The sequence below is a fragment of the Drosophila ananassae genome, chromosome 2L (genome assembly GCF_017639315.1).
Source record: "Drosophila ananassae strain 14024-0371.13 chromosome 2L, ASM1763931v2, whole genome shotgun sequence".
In the NCBI taxonomy this organism is placed as follows: domain Eukaryota; kingdom Metazoa; phylum Arthropoda; class Insecta; order Diptera; family Drosophilidae; genus Drosophila; species Drosophila ananassae.
In genome coordinates, this window is record NC_057927.1 from 9,684,997 (window position 1) to 9,703,832 (window position 18,836).

The 18,836-nt window shown below is 41.4% G+C and overlaps 3 protein-coding genes and 1 long non-coding RNA gene across 5 annotated transcripts; 2 read left to right on the forward strand and 2 right to left on the reverse strand.

The window, feature by feature from the left end:
- The first annotated feature begins 57 nt into the window (after nucleotides 1–57).
- Nucleotides 58–9,552, forward strand: LOC6500877 (NADP-dependent malic enzyme). 2 transcript variants are annotated; one of them, XM_001954053.4, is made up of 4 exons: nucleotides 58–268; nucleotides 2,496–3,273; nucleotides 7,510–8,438; nucleotides 8,500–9,552. In XM_001954053.4, the coding sequence occupies exons 1-4, from the start codon at nucleotides 207–209 to the stop codon at nucleotides 9,173–9,175; spliced, it is 2,445 nt and encodes an 814-aa protein (XP_001954089.1). In that variant the 5' UTR covers nucleotides 58–206; the 3' UTR covers nucleotides 9,176–9,552. The 2 variants fall into 2 exon arrangements, with proteins under 2 accessions (XP_001954089.1, XP_014766772.1); XM_014911286.3 differs by lacking the exon at nucleotides 58–268 and adding an exon at nucleotides 1,782–1,967.
- On the reverse strand, nucleotides 5,491–5,806 carry LOC116654759. The gene is made up of 2 exons (XR_004309972.2): nucleotides 5,725–5,806; nucleotides 5,491–5,625 (listed from the first exon to the last, which is right to left on the reverse strand). It is a non-coding gene; the product is annotated as an uncharacterized LOC116654759 (long non-coding RNA).
- A 452-nt stretch (nucleotides 9,553–10,004) lies between the features above and the next one.
- LOC6500878 lies at nucleotides 10,005–12,487 on the forward strand. Its single transcript, XM_001954054.4, has 5 exons — nucleotides 10,005–10,104; nucleotides 10,175–10,222; nucleotides 10,286–10,686; nucleotides 10,746–10,947; nucleotides 11,154–12,487. Exons 1-5 carry the CDS (start codon nucleotides 10,090–10,092, stop codon nucleotides 12,267–12,269), a joined length of 1,782 nt encoding a protein of 593 aa, XP_001954090.1. The 5' UTR covers nucleotides 10,005–10,089; the 3' UTR covers nucleotides 12,270–12,487.
- Nucleotides 12,483–15,984, reverse strand: LOC6499708 (insulin-like growth factor-binding protein complex acid labile subunit). The gene is made up of 2 exons (XM_001954055.4): nucleotides 15,500–15,984; nucleotides 12,483–14,401 (listed from the first exon to the last, which is right to left on the reverse strand). Exons 1-2 carry the CDS (start codon nucleotides 15,521–15,523, stop codon nucleotides 12,821–12,823), a joined length of 1,605 nt encoding a protein of 534 aa, XP_001954091.1. The 5' UTR covers nucleotides 15,524–15,984; the 3' UTR covers nucleotides 12,483–12,820.
- Nucleotides 15,985–18,836: the final 2,852 nt, after the last annotated feature.

Sequence of the window (18,836 nt, forward strand, 5' to 3'; positions counted from 1 at the left end):
GTTATTAACAACATTGAATAATTTAGGTGAAATATCGTGTGGACAACGCTCCAAAAAGTAATCGCGTGTGAAAAGTTCTAGTTGTTGTTTGTCTTTCATTGTTCCCGAAGTCTATTTATATTTGTAAAGTTTTCAAGTGCACTTATTCAAACTAAAGTAAACGAACTAGACTCCCAGCTCAGTTAATTAATCAAAAATCACCCAAAATGGGAAATTCCAGCTCCATTTGCGCCGATCGCAATGCCATAAGAAATTTCGATGAAAATGGGTAAGGAATAATACAAAAGTAGATACTCAAACCCCAAGCTAATGGTGAAATCAAAGAGAGTTCAAGAAAAAGAATGCGAGAGTGGTTTCATAAATATATAAAATTATTAAATTGTTTAAGTGAAACATTAAAATCAGCATACAGGATTAAAATAAGTTTTTATTCTTGTTTTCTTGACTTACATATCTTAAAACTAACGGAGAAAATAAAAAAGATCTTATTAAAAAAAAATATTTATCAATCCAATTAATAATGTTTCGTTTTAATAATATATTTAAATATAAATTAAATATTTATAAGATTTTAATCACCTATCATACATTAAGGCTTTTAATATTAATGTTTTCAATATTAATATTTAAAAATACCCCAACTAGTATATGAATCCTTTAATTAACAAACTTGCTTCGACTGCACAACCCGTGCAAGCAAACGCCCGTCAGCACGCCCTTTCCAAATCTGTGCCTTCAGGTGTCATTAGTGTTTAACGATGCGGTTTACTAGCGATTTATCAGCGATTTACTAGCGACCCATCGCGACGTATAAAAAAACACTTGGCACACGCCATACCGCCCACCGATATCGAAGGGCGTGGCGCGTACACAACTCCAGATCTGTAATTACCGATTTTCAAATTAAATAAAGCATGAAAAAAAACAATCGACAGGTGTGTTTTGCGCACGAAAATCCATCGTATTCGAAATATATTTTGTTACAAACCGCAGCTGAAGTAAATTGTTAATATTTATGAAGGTTACTCAGGCACATACATTCATGTCCGATATGTTCCAATTTATTGGCATGCCGTGTTGTACTTTCAATTTTTTGTGTAATAACTGAACGAGGCAGACTTTGAAACACACGCCGCTGTAGCCCACCGGGCGTATGATTGATTCAAGTGCAAGCTAAGGCGTTTATTTCGGAGTCCTAAAGGTTTCGATTCGGGCCGGTTCGTAATTAGATATCTGCTTCAAGCCGTCTCTGGAACAGGCTTAAATAATTTATAGCTGATGCGTGACATAAAAAGAGTAAGTTGAATTTTTAAACCAACTGTCAGGTACAAATTACATTTTCATTAGTACATTAGTAATCAACACTGAAGTAGCTGGAAATTGAAGTATTTTTTTTATTTAATAGAGGAATACTGATAACTAAAAGCTAGTATCTGAGGAGCTTGTTTGATCACACATTTAGATCTCCTATTTTTGACCGCCATTGTTATCGCACAATATTTTTCGCATGTTATTCACGCTGAAGGGAAATGTTTTCCTGGACCCAGACAAATGGCTATTATCACTACTATTATGGTTATTATACTACATAAAAGTCTACAAACAACACACATATGCGATTGTACCGCCCTTATCAGTCAGCTGATATTCGCGCCCTCCACCACCCTCGCCTAGCGGTGATTAGACTAATCAGAGAGCGAAAAGACGCGGAAACAAAACAAACACTGCAAAAGTGCAAAATGTAAAGGCGAAGAAGACTCGGCGGCAAAACAAATCGAACACACCAGCTCAGTTTAGTTCGAAAGCTGCCACACACCAGACAAATACAGAGAGATAATTGCAAATCAATATAAAAAAATATATTATTTATGTTGGGAATATAGTTTGAATCAAGGGCAAGCCATGTATTCAGTTCTGCAACGTTGTTCCGTCCTCAAAAACACCCTTGGTCTACGTCTCCAGCTACTGTGAGTACAGAATGTATATATTATAAGGTATTATTGGACCATGGAACCGAGAGGGCGTGTTTTTAATGGAGCTTTAATCAGTGACACTTTGTCACCGGTTATCGCTATCAATCTCGAAGGCCTGTCTGCCTGAGCATCACCTGTTCTGCGGGTTCAATTAAGTTAAAGGCAAAAGTCTACAAAATATTTTCAAGTTATAAATTAATTTTAACATAGAGAGTTTATATAATTAATACTGATGAAATTGTATTTCAATAAGAGCATGAAATATGAAAGGTAATCCCTGAAATATACAGACTTTTTTAAGAAATGAGTAAGAGCATTTTTGTCAGCTGATTGAAAATAACGCTTTGTAGCTCCCGCATTCATTCACACTCGATGAGCTCAGGGCTTAATTGAATTACAGAGAACATTGCTTGCATTCTACCCGCACAATTCCGGCATTGTCTACCTCGCTCATCGTTCTCCATTTACCCCCAAATCCACCCAACCACCCACTCACTCTCTCTCTTTTTGCATCCCCCCCAGCACACCGATTTACCCCACGGCCGCCAATTCCCAGAGTCCTTCCAATGGCCAAATATCGCCGTACCTCCAGCCCCACCGCCCCCACAGCCATCACCCAGACAAAGAGAACCTAAGAGAGCGGGAGAATGGCTATCCCACTTCCGGTAGCTCTGAGAGCAGTTTCTCTCAGTGTCGAACAGCTGATGTGCGCTCCCGCACCACAACCACTACCACCACCAACCACAGCAACAACAACAATAACACACATGCGCACGCACACACCGAGCATGGCTGCGAGTGTAGTAGTCGTGTGTGTAAAAATCATACGACTACAACCACAACTACACTCGAATACGAACTTTCCAATTTTGCAAAACTCACAACACGAATCACAACGCAAAGCAACGTTGAGGCGGCAGCAGCAACAGCAGCAACAGCGGACCCGCAACAGCACCACCAGTTGGAAAATAGCGAAATTACTGGCCACTTGCCACAAGGACTTCCGTTATCCTCGCGCCATCACTGGAACCAACTGCAGCGCAGCCTGCACGCCCTCCACACCCAACAACAGCAAATCAACAGCAAAATCTTCTTGCAACAGCAACGTTCTTACACCAACAATAATAATAACAATAACAACAACAACATCGACACTACACAGTACGAAAATATGAGTAAGCCAGTGAACGTGGAGAAATACGCGCCCCGCGATCGTCTTGGATTTTGGGGCAGTGGCGATAATGAGATCTCCGGCAGCATCTCCGGACTGGATCGTCTCTACGGAAAACGTTACTCAAAGGTGAGTGGTGCTACTGGTTCTGTTCTCTCATCTTTCTTCTTTTCTGCTGTGGACCACCCCTCCGACCCGGTCTTCGCGGTTCTAACTAAGTTGTGGAAAAGTACCAGGCAAAGGTTCCAGGGTGGGTTTCTCGTGAGGTTTCGCTTTCGGGTTCGGCTTGTATGTGACTGTGTTTATATGAGAATTTTTTTTTGGGGGAATTCTCGTTCAAGGGAATTAGACATCAATGTATTAGACATCGGGTTCATAAACATTAAAGATGAACAACCCTTTCAGGGTTACTTTTCCTAAAGTATTTTTCCAATTTAAAATTTTTTAAAAGAAATAAATTAAAATTAATAATGATAGCTGATTAATTATAGTCCCTTGTTCTTGAAAAAAATGCTCTCTTATTTATTTTCTATTTAAAGCAAGCACGAGCATAAAAAATTCATAAATATCTATTAGGCGGAAATGTCAGCTGGCGACTCAGAGCAACTAAAAAAGATACTTTTTGGCAGTGGCTTCATTTTCGGTAGCTGGTGTGGGTGACCTTTATATGACATAGAGACAGCAGACAGAGACCGTCCAGTTTGAAGCAAACACGCGCCACACTGGAAGACCAAAGCTCACAGTATTTGGGGCTTTTGTTTTTATTTTTATGGCGGCTGGCAAGAGGCACAAAAATCGATAGTGGACTCTAATAATTGAGCCAATTAAAGTGCCGGTCCAATATTAGAGGGTGTCAAGCGGTCAGAACAAACGAAAGAGCATCGAAATTTTATAAAATTTTTATATCGAATTGCATTTCAAGTTCAATGCTGCGGGTTGTGCTTTTTGCCTGCAATTGTTTCAACGCTATTTTCCGATAAAGACATGAGAGAGCTAATGCACGAATTGTTGCTAAAAATGCTCGAGAGCCTTAGAAGAGAGATGGCGCATGGGCTTTAAGTGGTTTTCCACACGAAAAGAAATGTTTTCCCCATCAAATATTTAAATAAAAAATCTATAAAAATATACACATTTTAGTTATATTATTTTAAATTATTTCATAAAATTCCATAAACTATTAGTCGATAAAATAACTATTCTTTGTATGATTTTTTTTTCTCTGTTTTCAAACTCATATTATTTTTTTTTTTCATTTGAAGATGGCCAAGAGTCGTCAGGCTATAAGGGGGCTATTTCGTAACGTAAACAGAAGCGTTGTTAAGAATAATGAAGGAGCTCTCCAAATAAGTTTTCCCCACAACTATCGCCATAAGATTTGCAAGCTGACGTCACAGGCCGCAATCTCATCCAAGACCGAAAATTAATAATGTAACCAGAATTATCTGGGCAAATCATTCTTATCAATGGGGACTGCCACTTATGTACTACAGGCTGTTATTATACGGCCTACACGCTCCCAGCAAGTGACACTTCTTTATCTGAAACTTAAACTTCAACCAACAGCTGATATTTGTTTTGATTTCCTTGTTTTTTCCTTATTTTTTGGCCCATGGAAAGTTTTAAAGAGCTTATCAAAGAAATGAGACAACCGCAAAACCGCTGGCCAACCAGCAAACACTGACCTACATTCACCCATAAATTTAACTTTGTTTCGAATCACAAAAAAAAAAGAACTGAATGACGATAATCAGCTAATAATGTATAGAAATATCAGAGTGTTTGCTCACACCAGACACAGTTAGCGAACAGCAAATTATATTTGCATTTCTACGCTTTTGTTTGCCCCTCGATTTGTTCGCTTTTTTTGTTGTTCTTCTCTTCAGTGTTTGTGTTGTTATTTATTGTTGCGCCAAGGAAATTAAAAAATTTAAATTAATTCAAGCGGTCAATGTGCTGAAAGAGCAAAGACTTCGATACTTGGCGAAATAGTTGGATTATTTAATTGTTTATCCAATGGCTTGTTTATGTTGAACAGGAAATGAGAGAATTATTCCCATAGCTGTTGTCAATTAATAGCTTTAAATTAATGATTATCTTCTTGATTAGTCTTAGCCTGGAAAATAAAAATAATCTCTTCATCGTCTCACCTCTGCGAATAAAACAATTTGTTTGAAATGGCCTGTTATGTGTCTGGCCCAGCTCGTGCTGATCAAAGCGACGCTTTCGTCATCGGAATCTATTCAAAGTTCAGCATTGATAATCATGATCACCGGTCGGCCCAGACAGCGGAAAAAAATCAGCTGAGCATTTGCTAATTCGTGTTTTGGTCCGCTAATTTGGTTTTTGATTTTTGGGACTTTTTTGTTTGGTTTTTTTTTGCAATAGCATACGAAATGCGTATGCGTAATCTTGGAGTTGCCCATTACGTATACGCAGTGGTGTCTGAATTGGATACACAGTTGTGGGCACAAGCATAGCGTTCTTAAAGAAATAAAATAATTATTAATTATATTGATTCAAATTCATAGCATCTTAAACACTTTTTGCTTAATCTACAAACAATTTATTATTTATTATTACCTGTTGCTACTATTTTGGTTGCCAATACCTGATTGTATTTTTATGCTTGTTGTGGAGCTGGTGATGTGGTGGAATGACTGGAGAAAACTTGTTGCCAAGCGGTTCCGAAACACTTTCGCACGCTTATCGCAGGTGCTGCCTCGGTTTCAATGTCAAAAGTGTCGTTCCCTCCGGCTGTCGTATTTCACCAGCCCACCTGTGACGTAGTCCCACCAATGATAGTTAGCTTCGAGCCCCTTCTGCCACTAAATTATTGTTTATGGGGATCACTAGAGTGTTTATTGTCCAACAAAACCCCCAAGCGGGGAACTAAGTGAATTTAATCCAAAGGCAAACAAAACCTGACGTACTCAGTGTTAGGATTTCCCTTTCGCTTTTATTGGAAGTGTGTGAGGTTTTGATTAGATCATGTATCTGACTTAACTATTACGTTTCATTGCAAGGAAGTGATTTTCTTTAGAATTTGAATACAAAGTTTCAGTCGCCAAGCCTCCAGAAAATAAACCCTTTTCACCATGACTTGAACAAAAGTAAAAGTACTAGTCATTTAACACTAATCAAATTATGGAGTGTTTTTATTTTATACAGACTCATTATGAGGGCGAGGGAATTCGTTTTTTGCGCCGAAAACTCTTACAAAATGGCACACAAATCTAGGTTATTTTTAATAACAAACAATAAAGAGGATAATAGCACATCTATTAAAATGATGGATGTTGTAAAATATCATTTTAAATAATTATTCAAATTTTCAGGCAAACTTAATGCCAGGTATTTATATTTTAAAGCGCCCTCAGGGCAACGAAATTACATAAATATAATCTGCTGATTTCTAAAACAGAGAAATTGAAAAAATTTAAAAATAAACTTGATTGGCCAGATAGTTACAATGATGACAAGCTTATAAAGATAATTTCTAAATATTGTAGATACATAGTTGCTTAAAAATGAACGTCACAAAAGCCAGAAGTTTGTAACTAACTTTGAAATTCTTAATAGCCTTTGTATGGTCACGATCTCCCGAACAGCTGCCACTTTTTAAATTACTTTTAAGGCACGGGTAATTATTCCCTAATGTGCATATTAGCAGGTACATCCGTTGCTGACACTTGTTGAAATCCCACATAATCCACATAATGTTGAATGTCGACTTGCACGTATTTTTTTTTTTTCGCTATCTGTCGGGGTGACCAGGCAACGCCCCCAAGATACGTATACGTAATATAGGTTCACTTTTGCTGTCTATTTCGTCGGAATAGCCGGAGCAATTATAGAGCAAAACTTTCAAAATCGGCAGCATCATTGTGCGTGAGAAACGAGGTCGGCGCTGAGTCATCCCGACTCGAATAGTCCCAGACTGAGCTTTCGAAATGCAAAAATCGATTGCCAGTTCCAGTTCTCTGGTGACTGGGTGCTAGAATATGACTTTGAACTTGAGCGGGGCTCGTGCCCGGGCGTGAGATCTCGGAAGGTTTGCGATGGTCAGGTGATTACTGCCGTCTCAGTGGACATGATCGCAATCGGACTGGGCAGGAGCTGCTCCGGCGCGTGCTCAGGCCATGGGTCAATAATGATAAGCACCGGCGAACTTTTCCTCCAGCCTCCAGCCCATTTTTGTTTTGTTTTGTTTGGACTGATTTATGGCCTTTGTTCCGGACAAGATCAGGCCATTAAAACCGAGTACATGCACACTCATTCCTAATTGCTTGGTTATATATTCAGCTGATAATTCGAGGAAGCTAAGGCCTTCAACTGATTGGTATTAATATTATTGCCTCCTTCCAGGGTCTGGCCTTCACCCACCAGGAGCGCCAGCAATTGGGCATCCATGGACTGCTGCCGTACACGGTTCGCGAGCCCGCGGAGCAGATTGCCCACGCCCGCCAGCTGCTGGACCGACTGGAGAATGACTTGGACAAGTACATGTACCTGATCAACCTGAGCGAGCGCAACGAGCGCCTCTTCTACAACGTCCTCAGCTCGGACATTGGCTACATGATGCCACTGGTCTACACGCCCACCGTTGGCCTGGCCTGCCAGAAGTATAGCCTGATCTTCCAGGCGGCCAAGGGATTGTTCATCTCCATCCGGGACAAGGGTCATGTCTACGATGTGCTGAGGAACTGGCCGGAGTCTGATATCCGGGCAATTGTGGTGACAGACGGAGAGCGTATCCTGGGCCTTGGTGACTTGGGAGCCAACGGCATGGGTATCCCCGTGGGCAAGCTCTCTCTGTACACCGCTCTGGCCGGTATCAAGCCCTCCCAGTGCCTGCCCATCACCCTGGACGTCGGCACCAATACCGAATCTCTGCTGGATGATCCTCTTTACATTGGTCTGAAGGAGCGACGCACCACTGGCGCCGCCTACGATGAGTTCATCGACGAATTCATGCACGCCTGTGTCCGCCGATTCGGCCAGAACGTCCTGATCCAGTTCGAGGACTTCGCCAACGCCAACGCCTTCAGACTGCTGTCCAAGTACCGCGACTCGTTCTGTACCTTCAACGACGACATCCAGGGCACCGCTTCAGTGGCCGTCGCTGGTCTGCTGGCTTCGCTGAAAATCAAGAAGACCAAGCTGAGCGACAACGTCCTGCTCTTCCTGGGTGCAGGCGAGGCGGCTCTGGGTATTGCCAATCTCTGCCTGATGGCCATGAAGGCCGAAGGTCTCAGCGAGGAGGAAGCCAAGTCCCGCATCTGGATGGTGGATAGGTGAGTGACTTTATGAAACTATTGAAGTACGTAGTTACTAACCAATCTTCTTCCGTTTTAGCCGTGGCGTGATCATCCGAGATCGCCCAAAGGGTGGCCTCAACGAGCACAAGCTGCACTTCGCCCAGGTGCACGAGCCCATCGATTCCCTCGCCGAGGCTGTGCGTAAAATCCGCCCCAATGTCCTGATCGGAGCTGCTGCCCAGGGCGGAGCCTTCAACCAGGAGATCCTCGAGATGATGGCCGAGATCAACGAGACTCCCATTATCTTTGCTCTGTCGAATCCCACCAGCAAGGCGGAGTGCACCGCCGAGGAAGCCTACACCCACACCCAGGGCCGTTGCATCTTCGCCTCAGGATCCCCGTTCGCCCCGGTCACTTACAACAACCGCAAATACTATCCGGGCCAGGGTAACAACTCGTACATTTTCCCCGGAGTGGCACTCGGAGTTCTGTGCGCCGGCATGCTGACCATTCCCGAGGAGATCTTCCTGACCTCGGCGGAACGTTTGGCGGAGCTGGTCTCCAAGGACGACCTGGCCAAGGGCAGCCTGTACCCGCCCCTAAACAACATTGTCAACTGCTCGATAGCCATCGCCGAGAAGATTGTGGAGTACGCCTACAAGAACGGACTGGCTACTGTGCATCCCGAACCGACCAACAAGCTGGCCTTCATCAAGGCCCAGATGTACGATCTGGACTATCCGCCCGCCACTCCCGCCGTCTACAAGATGTAAGGATGCAGGACACGAGTCCACTATTCCATCACAGATAATCGGCGAGGGCAGCGAGCAGTAACCATGTTATTTATTTTATAATGTCGCACATCTGTCGCCTAACAAATAGCAAAATTGTAACGCGCCTATTATACCCCACTTACCACTTACCACTAACCACTATCCACACCATTCTAGCCCCTGTTCGCAGCCCGAATGATCATATTTGGGAACCAAAAAGAGTGTCTCTAAAATCGCAGCGAAATATTTTTTATGATGTTGACTCTATGTAAATGGGATATTGATCTATAGATATGTATGTAAACAAATTTCTATGTAATCTTGAACCACACAAACTACTCTAAGTATCTACAAATAAAAATAATAAAAATATTAAAGGCTTTGGTGTTTTTACTATTGTTAGAAAATATATTTATCTTCTAAAAATCAATTGACATATATTAATTAAAAAGGAAAAGAAACACAACTTCTTTGTCTTATAATTTTATTTAATCTGTTTCATTCATGTATTTTAAAAACTTTTAAATTTAAAAAACGGAAGCTAAAAAGGGATTTCAAACTAACAGTGGTGCCGGACAGCTTAAATATCGCACAATATTCGATAGCCATGTAGAATGTAAGATGTAAAATATCCTTAAAACCTGCCAAACTTATCTAAAAGGTCTATCTAAAATCTAAAACACAAAATCCAACTAAATTGTGAAATATTTTTCTGATTTTCTGGGTCTAACGTATTTCTGTCTAACTTTTTAAAACTAAACCGGCAAAGGTAAAAAAAAATCATCGTATTTTCGATATTTAGACCTTATCATGGTATAAATGTATCGTTTCTATACCAGGAATATCGATATGTTGTTTTATATATATTGTGAACAACCCTAGACAATTTGCAATTATAAACAAAAGTAGAAATAATGCAGGAGCTCAAGGTGCGTTGGATGTCAAGAGAGCACCTATATGTTTAATACTATATATATTCTATTTTAATACATATTTTAGCAACGCTTTGAGCGCCGCCAGCTGGCGGATGACCTGAAGCAGAAGCAGGTGAGTGCCATGCCGTAAAAATGAAACTATAAATAAACCTTACATTGATTTGTTACAAAACAGGTAATCCAAGATCATCTGCTGCACAAGATCCTCTTCTCGAAGCGCCTACTTGTGGACCATGTGGAGGCGTTGGAGCAATGCATGCGGGAACTGTCGAAATCCAGCAATCCCAACCGGCAGTTTCTGACCACGCGGAATGCCAGCCTCTTGATGGGCGGCATTTTGGTGGAGCACCTGGTGACCCCAAAGGGTATCCGTTACACAATGGTTCCCTCCATCCTCATCGCTGGCACCTTTGCTGCGTTGTATGCAGTTAAGAGCGTGTTTGTTTGCCGCAACAAAATCGTGGAACGAAAGTTGGAGCAACTGGTGAAAACCATTGATGAGTTCGGCAACTGCATCCGCCGGAATATGACGTACTTTCAGGAAATCATCATCATGAAGCAAGCCGAGCTTATAGAGTGAGAAAGAACATCTTCATATTTCCATGAAAATTAGCTAATTGTTGTTAAAATTCTAGATCCCGCCAGATTGAGCGCGCCTGGGATTGCATAACAGCCGCCAAGGAGGTAACCGAGATTCTTTACGATGCTACCCGCAAGCTGGAGACGGACTATCCCCTGCCGGCAAAATATGGCCCGTATTATGTGCCCATGGAGGAGCTAAGAGAGTGCGAGTACTTTAAAAACAATGTCACGGACTACAGTCCGAAGCACATAAAGGTAAATAGAAGGATAGTTTTGGATTCTAGTGCGTCCATACAGGGCCACCCCAATGTACACTCATATACTCTTATCTTCTAATGGAATGAGATTAGAATAATTAGCAATATGGTGTCAACAAAGCCATTGTGATTGCAATTCGCATAAAATATTTGCATTTAAAAGAGGAATATTTTTAATTCTATCTATCTAATCTTATCTTCCAGGACTTTCACAACATCTTCGCCTACGTGCAGTCCCAGTATCTTCTCCGGCTGGCCCTGACAATCACCACCAAGCCTTCGATATCCCAGTTGAGCGAGGAACTAGTCAAGATCGATTCCCTGATTCGGCAGTTGGTCCAAGAGGAGGAGCAGCACTTCAGCAATCTGGCCCTGGCAATGCAGAACAGGAAGCAAATGGAACTGGACGAGCTGAATGCCGTCAAAGTAGAGCAGCAGAAAAGCGGTCCCATCGCTGTGCTGCAGCATTCCTCTCTGAAGCTCAGTGCCTGCATGGTAGCCGTTGCCGGAGAATGCCAGGCTCTGGATGTAACACTCCAAAGGCTCACGGCCACTGAAGCGGCGAAAAAGAACAACTCCAAGGAGCTGGTGGCGGTGGCAAACAACATGCGAGGCATTGAGAACGCCCTGGCAGTTTGCTGCGACGACTTCCAGAGACTGATGCTGGTGTACAACAAGTTCCTGCACAGCAAGCTGGACTTGGAGGCTGAGGTTCCAAAAGCGAAGAAAGATAATTTGGACGAGGAGTTTCCCGAGAGCATTTTGCGAGTGGAGTTCTCTCAGAATGTGGATGCTCCCCAGCAGAAGGATGACTTCTACGCCTATATGTACGATGAAAACGAAGAGCAGCAGTTCGAGGCGGAGCAGCACGCTCCCTTTCCCACACCCGAGAAGGAACTGCTCAACTTCGAGAAGCGCATAACCAAGGGCAAGTTCAAGCCCGTTCTCAAGCAGCTCAAGGATCGCATTGATCCCATCCGACAGGTGATGCTGGAAAAGGAGCGAGAGGTCCTGGCATCCAAAGGTATCAACGTGGATGAGCTTTTCGGAAAAATCGAGAAGGTGGAGCAGCAGCAACAGGAGGATAATCGTTTAACGGATGTCACCTCTCCCAGCTACGACTCCTCCGACAATTCGGACACGGACTCAGCTGATGATTCAGCCTATCTGACTAATCGGCGAAGCAAGCAGCACAAGGAGCGCGATAACTTTGCCGAGATGCGTCAGTTTCTGGCGCAGAAGCAGGCTATTAATCTCTTCCAGCTCCCACCTCCACCTGTAAACGCTGCTGAAGAGGAGCTACTCGAGAGCGAGTGCTAGTCTTTTTATGTTTCACGGTCACATGCCTACCATCTCCTCGACTCTGGGTATTATCTGTTTGTGTTTATAAAGTTTATCTCACTCGGTGGATAGATAATCTGAGCGTCGAGCGACGCCACCTGCATCCTGCCTTTTACTTGTTCCTCATTTTTTGTTTTTTCCCATGATCCGTTGCTGTAAAAAGAAATTCGTGCGAAAATAAAAGTTTTTATGTAGAAGTTGTAGCGTTGTGGCGTTCATATTCAATTTCTCTATGAAAATGTTTTATTTTTTACACACTAATTTTCGAAACTTAAGTACAATACAAACATCGATGGCGGCCCTTAAAACTAGGTGGTTACTTTTCGATCGGGGTATAGGAATCTTTAAGAAGGTCAACCTCCTCTTTATGGGATTTAATGTAAAGGACACATATTATATACAGGATAGCACGCACAGAATAGCACGTCATTCTCAGTGGCTGGAACACTCTCGTGATCATCTTTGGCTCGAAACTTGTGCAACTAACTCGGTACTCGGAATTGATGCGGATTTCAGATCTCTCCTCCTTTTCAGGCATGTGAAGCGCCTGTTGTTGCGGGGGCCGAGTTCTTGGCGGCGTGGGCATTATTGAATTTACTTGCCACCGAGGTGGGTTGAAGCTGCGAGATAGCCGATATATTGCTGCCCCTGACACTAGTATATCTTATGGGCTGCACCCCGTAATCAGTGCCCTTGAGCCGCCGGCGGACGCAGGTGACAATGAAGCCAATGATCAGGCCGATCACCACCACCACACTGGCTATGATGGCGGTGAGTATGATGTAACGGCGTCGCAGGAATCGTGGCGGTTCCTCATCCACAGGCCTGTATTTCCTGGGAATCACCATATTGCATATCTTTTCGGACGTAAAGTTGGAGATTGGTGCTCCGGCCAGCACATAGGGAGTCTCACAACGCGCCTCCGACCCATCTGTCTGCTGTTCTATGTGGGTGATGCCAGCCAGTTCCAGGGATTTCAAAAGTTCGCAGCTGCAGTCCCAGGGATTTCCAGCAATGCTGAGGCGACGGAGACGTGGCCACGGTTCCTGGATGCTAGAGTTGCTGGTGGTGCCATTCAATACCAGAGTGGTCAGGGAGTTCCTGGATATGTCCAACTGTGACAGGTTACGGCTGGCCAAAAAATCAGCCACCTCCAGGCGCTCCAGATGCACATTACGAGAGCAATCCACCTGCTCCAAGGCGGGCAAGTTGAAAAATCCCTTTTCTATGATCCTCAGACTATGCATTCCGCTGACATTGAGGCGCTTTAGAACGTCCAAGCCCTGGAGGCTTCCGGATTTAATGTGGCTGAGCTTGTTCTCCGCCAAGTTCAGTTGCAGTAGTGACTTGCCCAACTGCAGGATGCTCGGCGGAACAGATGAGTACTCATTTCCGGATATATCCAAAACACGCAAGCTAACCAGCTTTGGAAAAAGGTCAGCCGGAAGCGACATCAGTCCATTGTGCGAGAGATCCAATCGCTGGAGAGTGCTGACGGCAGCCAAGGAGGCAGCGGTGGCTGCATCCAGGACACTAAGCTTGTTGTAGGCCAGGTTCAAGCCAGTCAGGTGGGGTGTGTGCTCGAAGAGCCGCCTATCCAGGCGGGCAATCAAGTTGTGACTCAAGTCCAAGTCCCTCAAGCCGATTGGCTCGTAGCGATTGATGCGAAAAGGACCTCTAAAGAGATCCGGTACAAGGGCATCATCGGTCAATTCGTTCCAGCTAAGGTACAGCCCCTCCACGTTGGGCACATCCATGAAGAGCGGAGCCTGCAGATCCTTCAGTCGGCAGTGACGACAGGACAGCGACAAACTGGCATTTGTGGCCGGCAGCTGTTGCAGCAACTTTATCTGATTGCCGGAGTAGGAGAGGACAATTTGGGTACTTGCTCCTGCGGACAGGGCCTGTGCGGTAAGCTCCACCGGCCAGCGGGCCAGGATGTGCTCGAAATTCCGTACCGAGCAGTCCAGGGTGAAGTGCGTCCGATGGTCGCTGTCCTGGACATTTTGGCACGAGCAAGTCTTGCAGATGTCGGCCACCGCCTGGTAGGGGATGTCCTCATGCTGGCCCAGGACTTCACTGGTGTGAAGTAATGCCATTCCGGCCAGGAGCTATAAGAAAATAGGATATCTTTTAGTTCAAGAAACCTCATTTATAACAAAAGAATAGTAATTTTTAAAGCATATATATTTTTATTTTATTATTGTTATTTTTTAATCTTATATCTTTACTGCTTCTTAAGTTTTTAAGTAAATAGCCTTTTTTAAAAGGCGGTGCCTGATATGAAATGTACTTTTGAGAGTTTAAAACACGAATTACTCCAAAACACAATCTGATTTTAAATTTTATTGACCATGAGGAGTTTATAACTTATCTGTGTCTTACTTCTAGTCGGTATTCAGACAAATAAGTGTGTCAAGAATTATTACGAGTATGTGGGTTATTTTAAAGTTCAATCAGTATATATCAGTATATATAGAAAAATATAGTACAAAAAAAAAAATATATATATAAAAATATACTCTCTTCATAGCTTGAAGAGAATAAATGAAATATTAAATTAAATGCTAAATGATCTAAGTAATATTTGATAATAAGTAATACTTTTAAAGCAATATACATACATATAAGAGGTATAATTCATTGTTCGAACTACTGAATATTTTTGAAATATCAGAATGCATTATAAAAATATGTATATTTGTTCAAAAGAGAATATGAAACCTGAATGGTTTCTTTCCGATTTTATAATCAAGATGCATATTTTTAAGGACATGTAAATATAATTTATTTGAAAATAAAGTGGATTATGTTAACCATAAATACTTTAGTCCTTTCCTGTATAATTTATTATTAATATTTTTCCTACACGTAGTCTATAGTTGAATTAATCTTTTTGATTTTATCGTAGAAGGACAACAACACAATTGTTTTTAAATCATCGATCATAAAAGTGAGTCACTTTGATTGACTCACCGGCAGAACCACAAGGGATCCTCGATCTTTTAAAATTAATTTGTTTGTTTGGCTTTTTTTCTCCTACCCAGAAGGAGGTCAAAGGTGTCTCATAAAAAGGTCTCCCAACGGAGCCTGCAACTGTGGCGCTTTTTATGGAAAACCACATACTCTCTCTTATTTCTACTATCTTATTCGAAAATATGTGCGATAAGATAGCGATAATGTTTTCGAAGTCTAAAATATTTACTCACCAGCAGCAGAAATTTGTGCTTCATTGTGGTATCAGTGTCAGTTTCGGTTTTTAGTTTCGCTTTTCCTTGGATTCTACCGTATCGGGTGGCTTCTTGAGTATCTTAAGTAACTTTATCTTTTGTTGCACTTTTGTATGCGGTTTTGAAGTGATTTTTTCGCGTTTCTTTACTCTGTTATTGTTGCATTTTGTTCTAAGAGCTCTGGACGATGAAACCGCCTGCTTCGGAAAGTGGAACTGAATTAATGAATCAAGCTGCCATGGCCCGACAGCATTATTTGTTTTGATTAGATAGCAGTCCCCAGAGAGGAACTGAGAATGTGTCGCTTTCCACTTCTCAGTACCGCTCCGAACCTCTCTATTTTGTGGGTCTGATCTCTCTGGTTATCTGAGGGCAATTATTCAGGTAAAAGTGAATTTTGATGGAGTCATATACGGCTGCAGCCTTCTGTTTTCGGTGTTCTTTGATCCCTCCCCAGGTGAGACAGCTCTCCCCGCAAGGTCGTCGGCTCCGGTTCTCTCGATTTCTTTGCCAGCTAATTAGTAAGAAGCCAAGCCCTATCTGCGACGGCTGAAGTACAACCGCAAACACGTACATCCAATAGATACAAATAGACAGTGCAGCTTCATAGAACTGAAATCTATCTTAGATATTGTATCTTATAACTCATAATATTCTATAAGTCACAGATTGGTATCTGGATAGATAAAATTTAATTACAAAAAAATATGTACTTGAAACAAATACTATTTATTAAAATAAAAAAATAGATTGCGTCTCTGAACATATTAAATAAATTTTGTTTCTATATTAACATTATAGCTTATTATCCAAAAATAATACAAGTTCCTGACCGATAAATACTTTATAATTCTTTTTTAACCAAAAAATTAATCTTATCAAATATATTATAAAAACAAAGTTTAATCCATTTTGTATTTAAAGAAGTTGCACTGTATAATTGTAGCTTTGAGCGGATTATTTCCAGATAAGATAATTGTGCTGACTCTCCATGTGCCAACATATGGCGTTGGAGACCCCAAAAGAACACACACATTTCTCCTCCCAGTTGAGTCAGCCGATGGCGAAGATTCTCGGACTGACTTTTGATCCACTTGCCGGTCGATCCAATTAAGAGCGATCGCAATTGCGAGTGTCACTGGGATCCATTGAACTTGCTCTGCCGATGCTGCTGGAGCCAGGCACCGAGCATCCACAATGGAGAATTGAGCTGTTCACAGCTGCCGCCGATGAGAAAGGCAAACAAGAAATGTTTGTGGCTCTGGAATTGGTTGCATAAACAAAACACTTTGTCCGAACGGACGGCCAGACGCACAGTGGGCGATTTGGTCCCGCTAGCGGCATTTAATTAATAACTTCTAAACTAAAATAGATTTTTTCAGTCGGTTTTTTTTCACTGATCAGAAACAAATCATAGAATTTTTTAAGTTAACAAATTTTTTTTTTTAATTTTTTTTTATTTTTTTTTTTAATTAAAAATTTTTTTTTTAAATTTAAAATTTTTTTTAAATTTTATTTTATTTAAACTTCAATTAACATATTTCATAAATAAACTTTATCTAAAAAAGGCCATAAATAAACTTTGTTCCTGGCTTCAAGAGCTTCCTCGGGCATCATACCAATTGGAAGGCAAAAATGGCTTATAATATCTGCTCCATGAATTAAAATTCTGTGAACAGAAGATGGCATATAAAACCAGGAATATGATTTTACAAACAATTCGGCAGTTTGCAATGCGTAAGACCGGAATGCGACCGAATTTATTTCGTGGCAGCATGCTAGTGTTCGTAAGACCTCACTGAATCGATGTATTAAATTATAGCTTACTCCTGTTATACGAGCAGCCAAATTTGGTTGTTTGAAAAACCTCCTTGCAGTGTTTTTGTTATTCGTACTGCCAGCAGTAGCAATTGGTATATCTACCAGCAAATGAATCTCTTCCCTCAGCTTCTGCTGAATAATTCTTTTATTTTCATCGACAACATCTTTGTCAACACCACGAGCTTGCCACTTTTGAATCGGAATTCTATATGCAATGTGCAAAACACAGTCGAAAAACCTAATCCAGGCGTGAAGACTTGATAACCCATATTCAAAGAGGTTTCATTAATAGACAAGCTCTTCACCAAATTCAGATCGTTCATATTCTTAGGAGTTGCCTTACATATTCCGCATGTTTGCGAAGAAGATCCCGATATAACACTGAACGTTTTGCCATCAAGCATGGTCATATGGAATTGGTGATCAATTCTAAAGCCACTCAATAATGTTGGTAAAATATTTGAAATTTGGCTTTTAATAAAACAGTACCAAATACAAAGTTTTCCATGGCAGCAAACTTCTTTGTTGGGATGACTTCTGAGTGCCATACCATAAAAAGCACCCTTTTTGCTACTGACATTGTTCCTAAAAAGTACCATAGTTTGAAGGCTAGCAGGTAATAGCAGTTGATATTACACATTTTGGACGGCACTGAATCACACTTTCGGCTAATAAAAGAGTTAGACTGAATCCACTTGAATCCGGTAAGTTCTACTCCACGAAAGACAGGTGTACGCTAATCCAGGCTAGTTGTTAATACCCTGAATTACCACTACGTTTTATGAGCTACACATTTATAGACCGGTCACAAACATTGACTTTTTTTGTAATATATACCTTGAAGATAATAAAAAGCAAAACTTTTAACAAATTCACTAAAAATTGTAAATTTCCGAGGAACTCAAATTCAATGCGCGCAAAGAGAAAAAATTGTGTAAAGCTCTTTGCAAAATCATATGGTGTGTTTGACCGCTCACAGCATATGACCAGCTAATCGTACAGCATTTAAAAAGCTTTTAAAAATCTAATCAAAGCATTTGCTATCCATATGTGAAGAAATATTAACAGTTTTTAAATTTGAAAATTTTAATTAAATGCCGCTAGCGAGACCAAATCGCCCACTGTGAGACGGACTGGGGGACTGGGAGAGATGTAGACGGACGAGAGCCAAGCCAGGGCCCGACCAATGTTGTCCAGACACTTGTGAGTCACTATCCCACTGGGGGCAAGTACAGTAAAAAATCTCTGGCGGGAAACAGCGGGGAAAAAATAAAAATATTTTTCTTTCATGATTATAGCTTTCCATAGCTCCATAACTTTTGTATATTTTTTAAAAACCAGTATATTACTTCACTTTTAATAAGATGCATAAAGGCACTTGCACTTCAAATCACTTTATTTTATTTAATACTTCCACAAGTAATATTATTTACTGTATTTAATGGTCGATTTATGATATCACATTGTTTCTAAATTAAATTCAAAATTACTATAT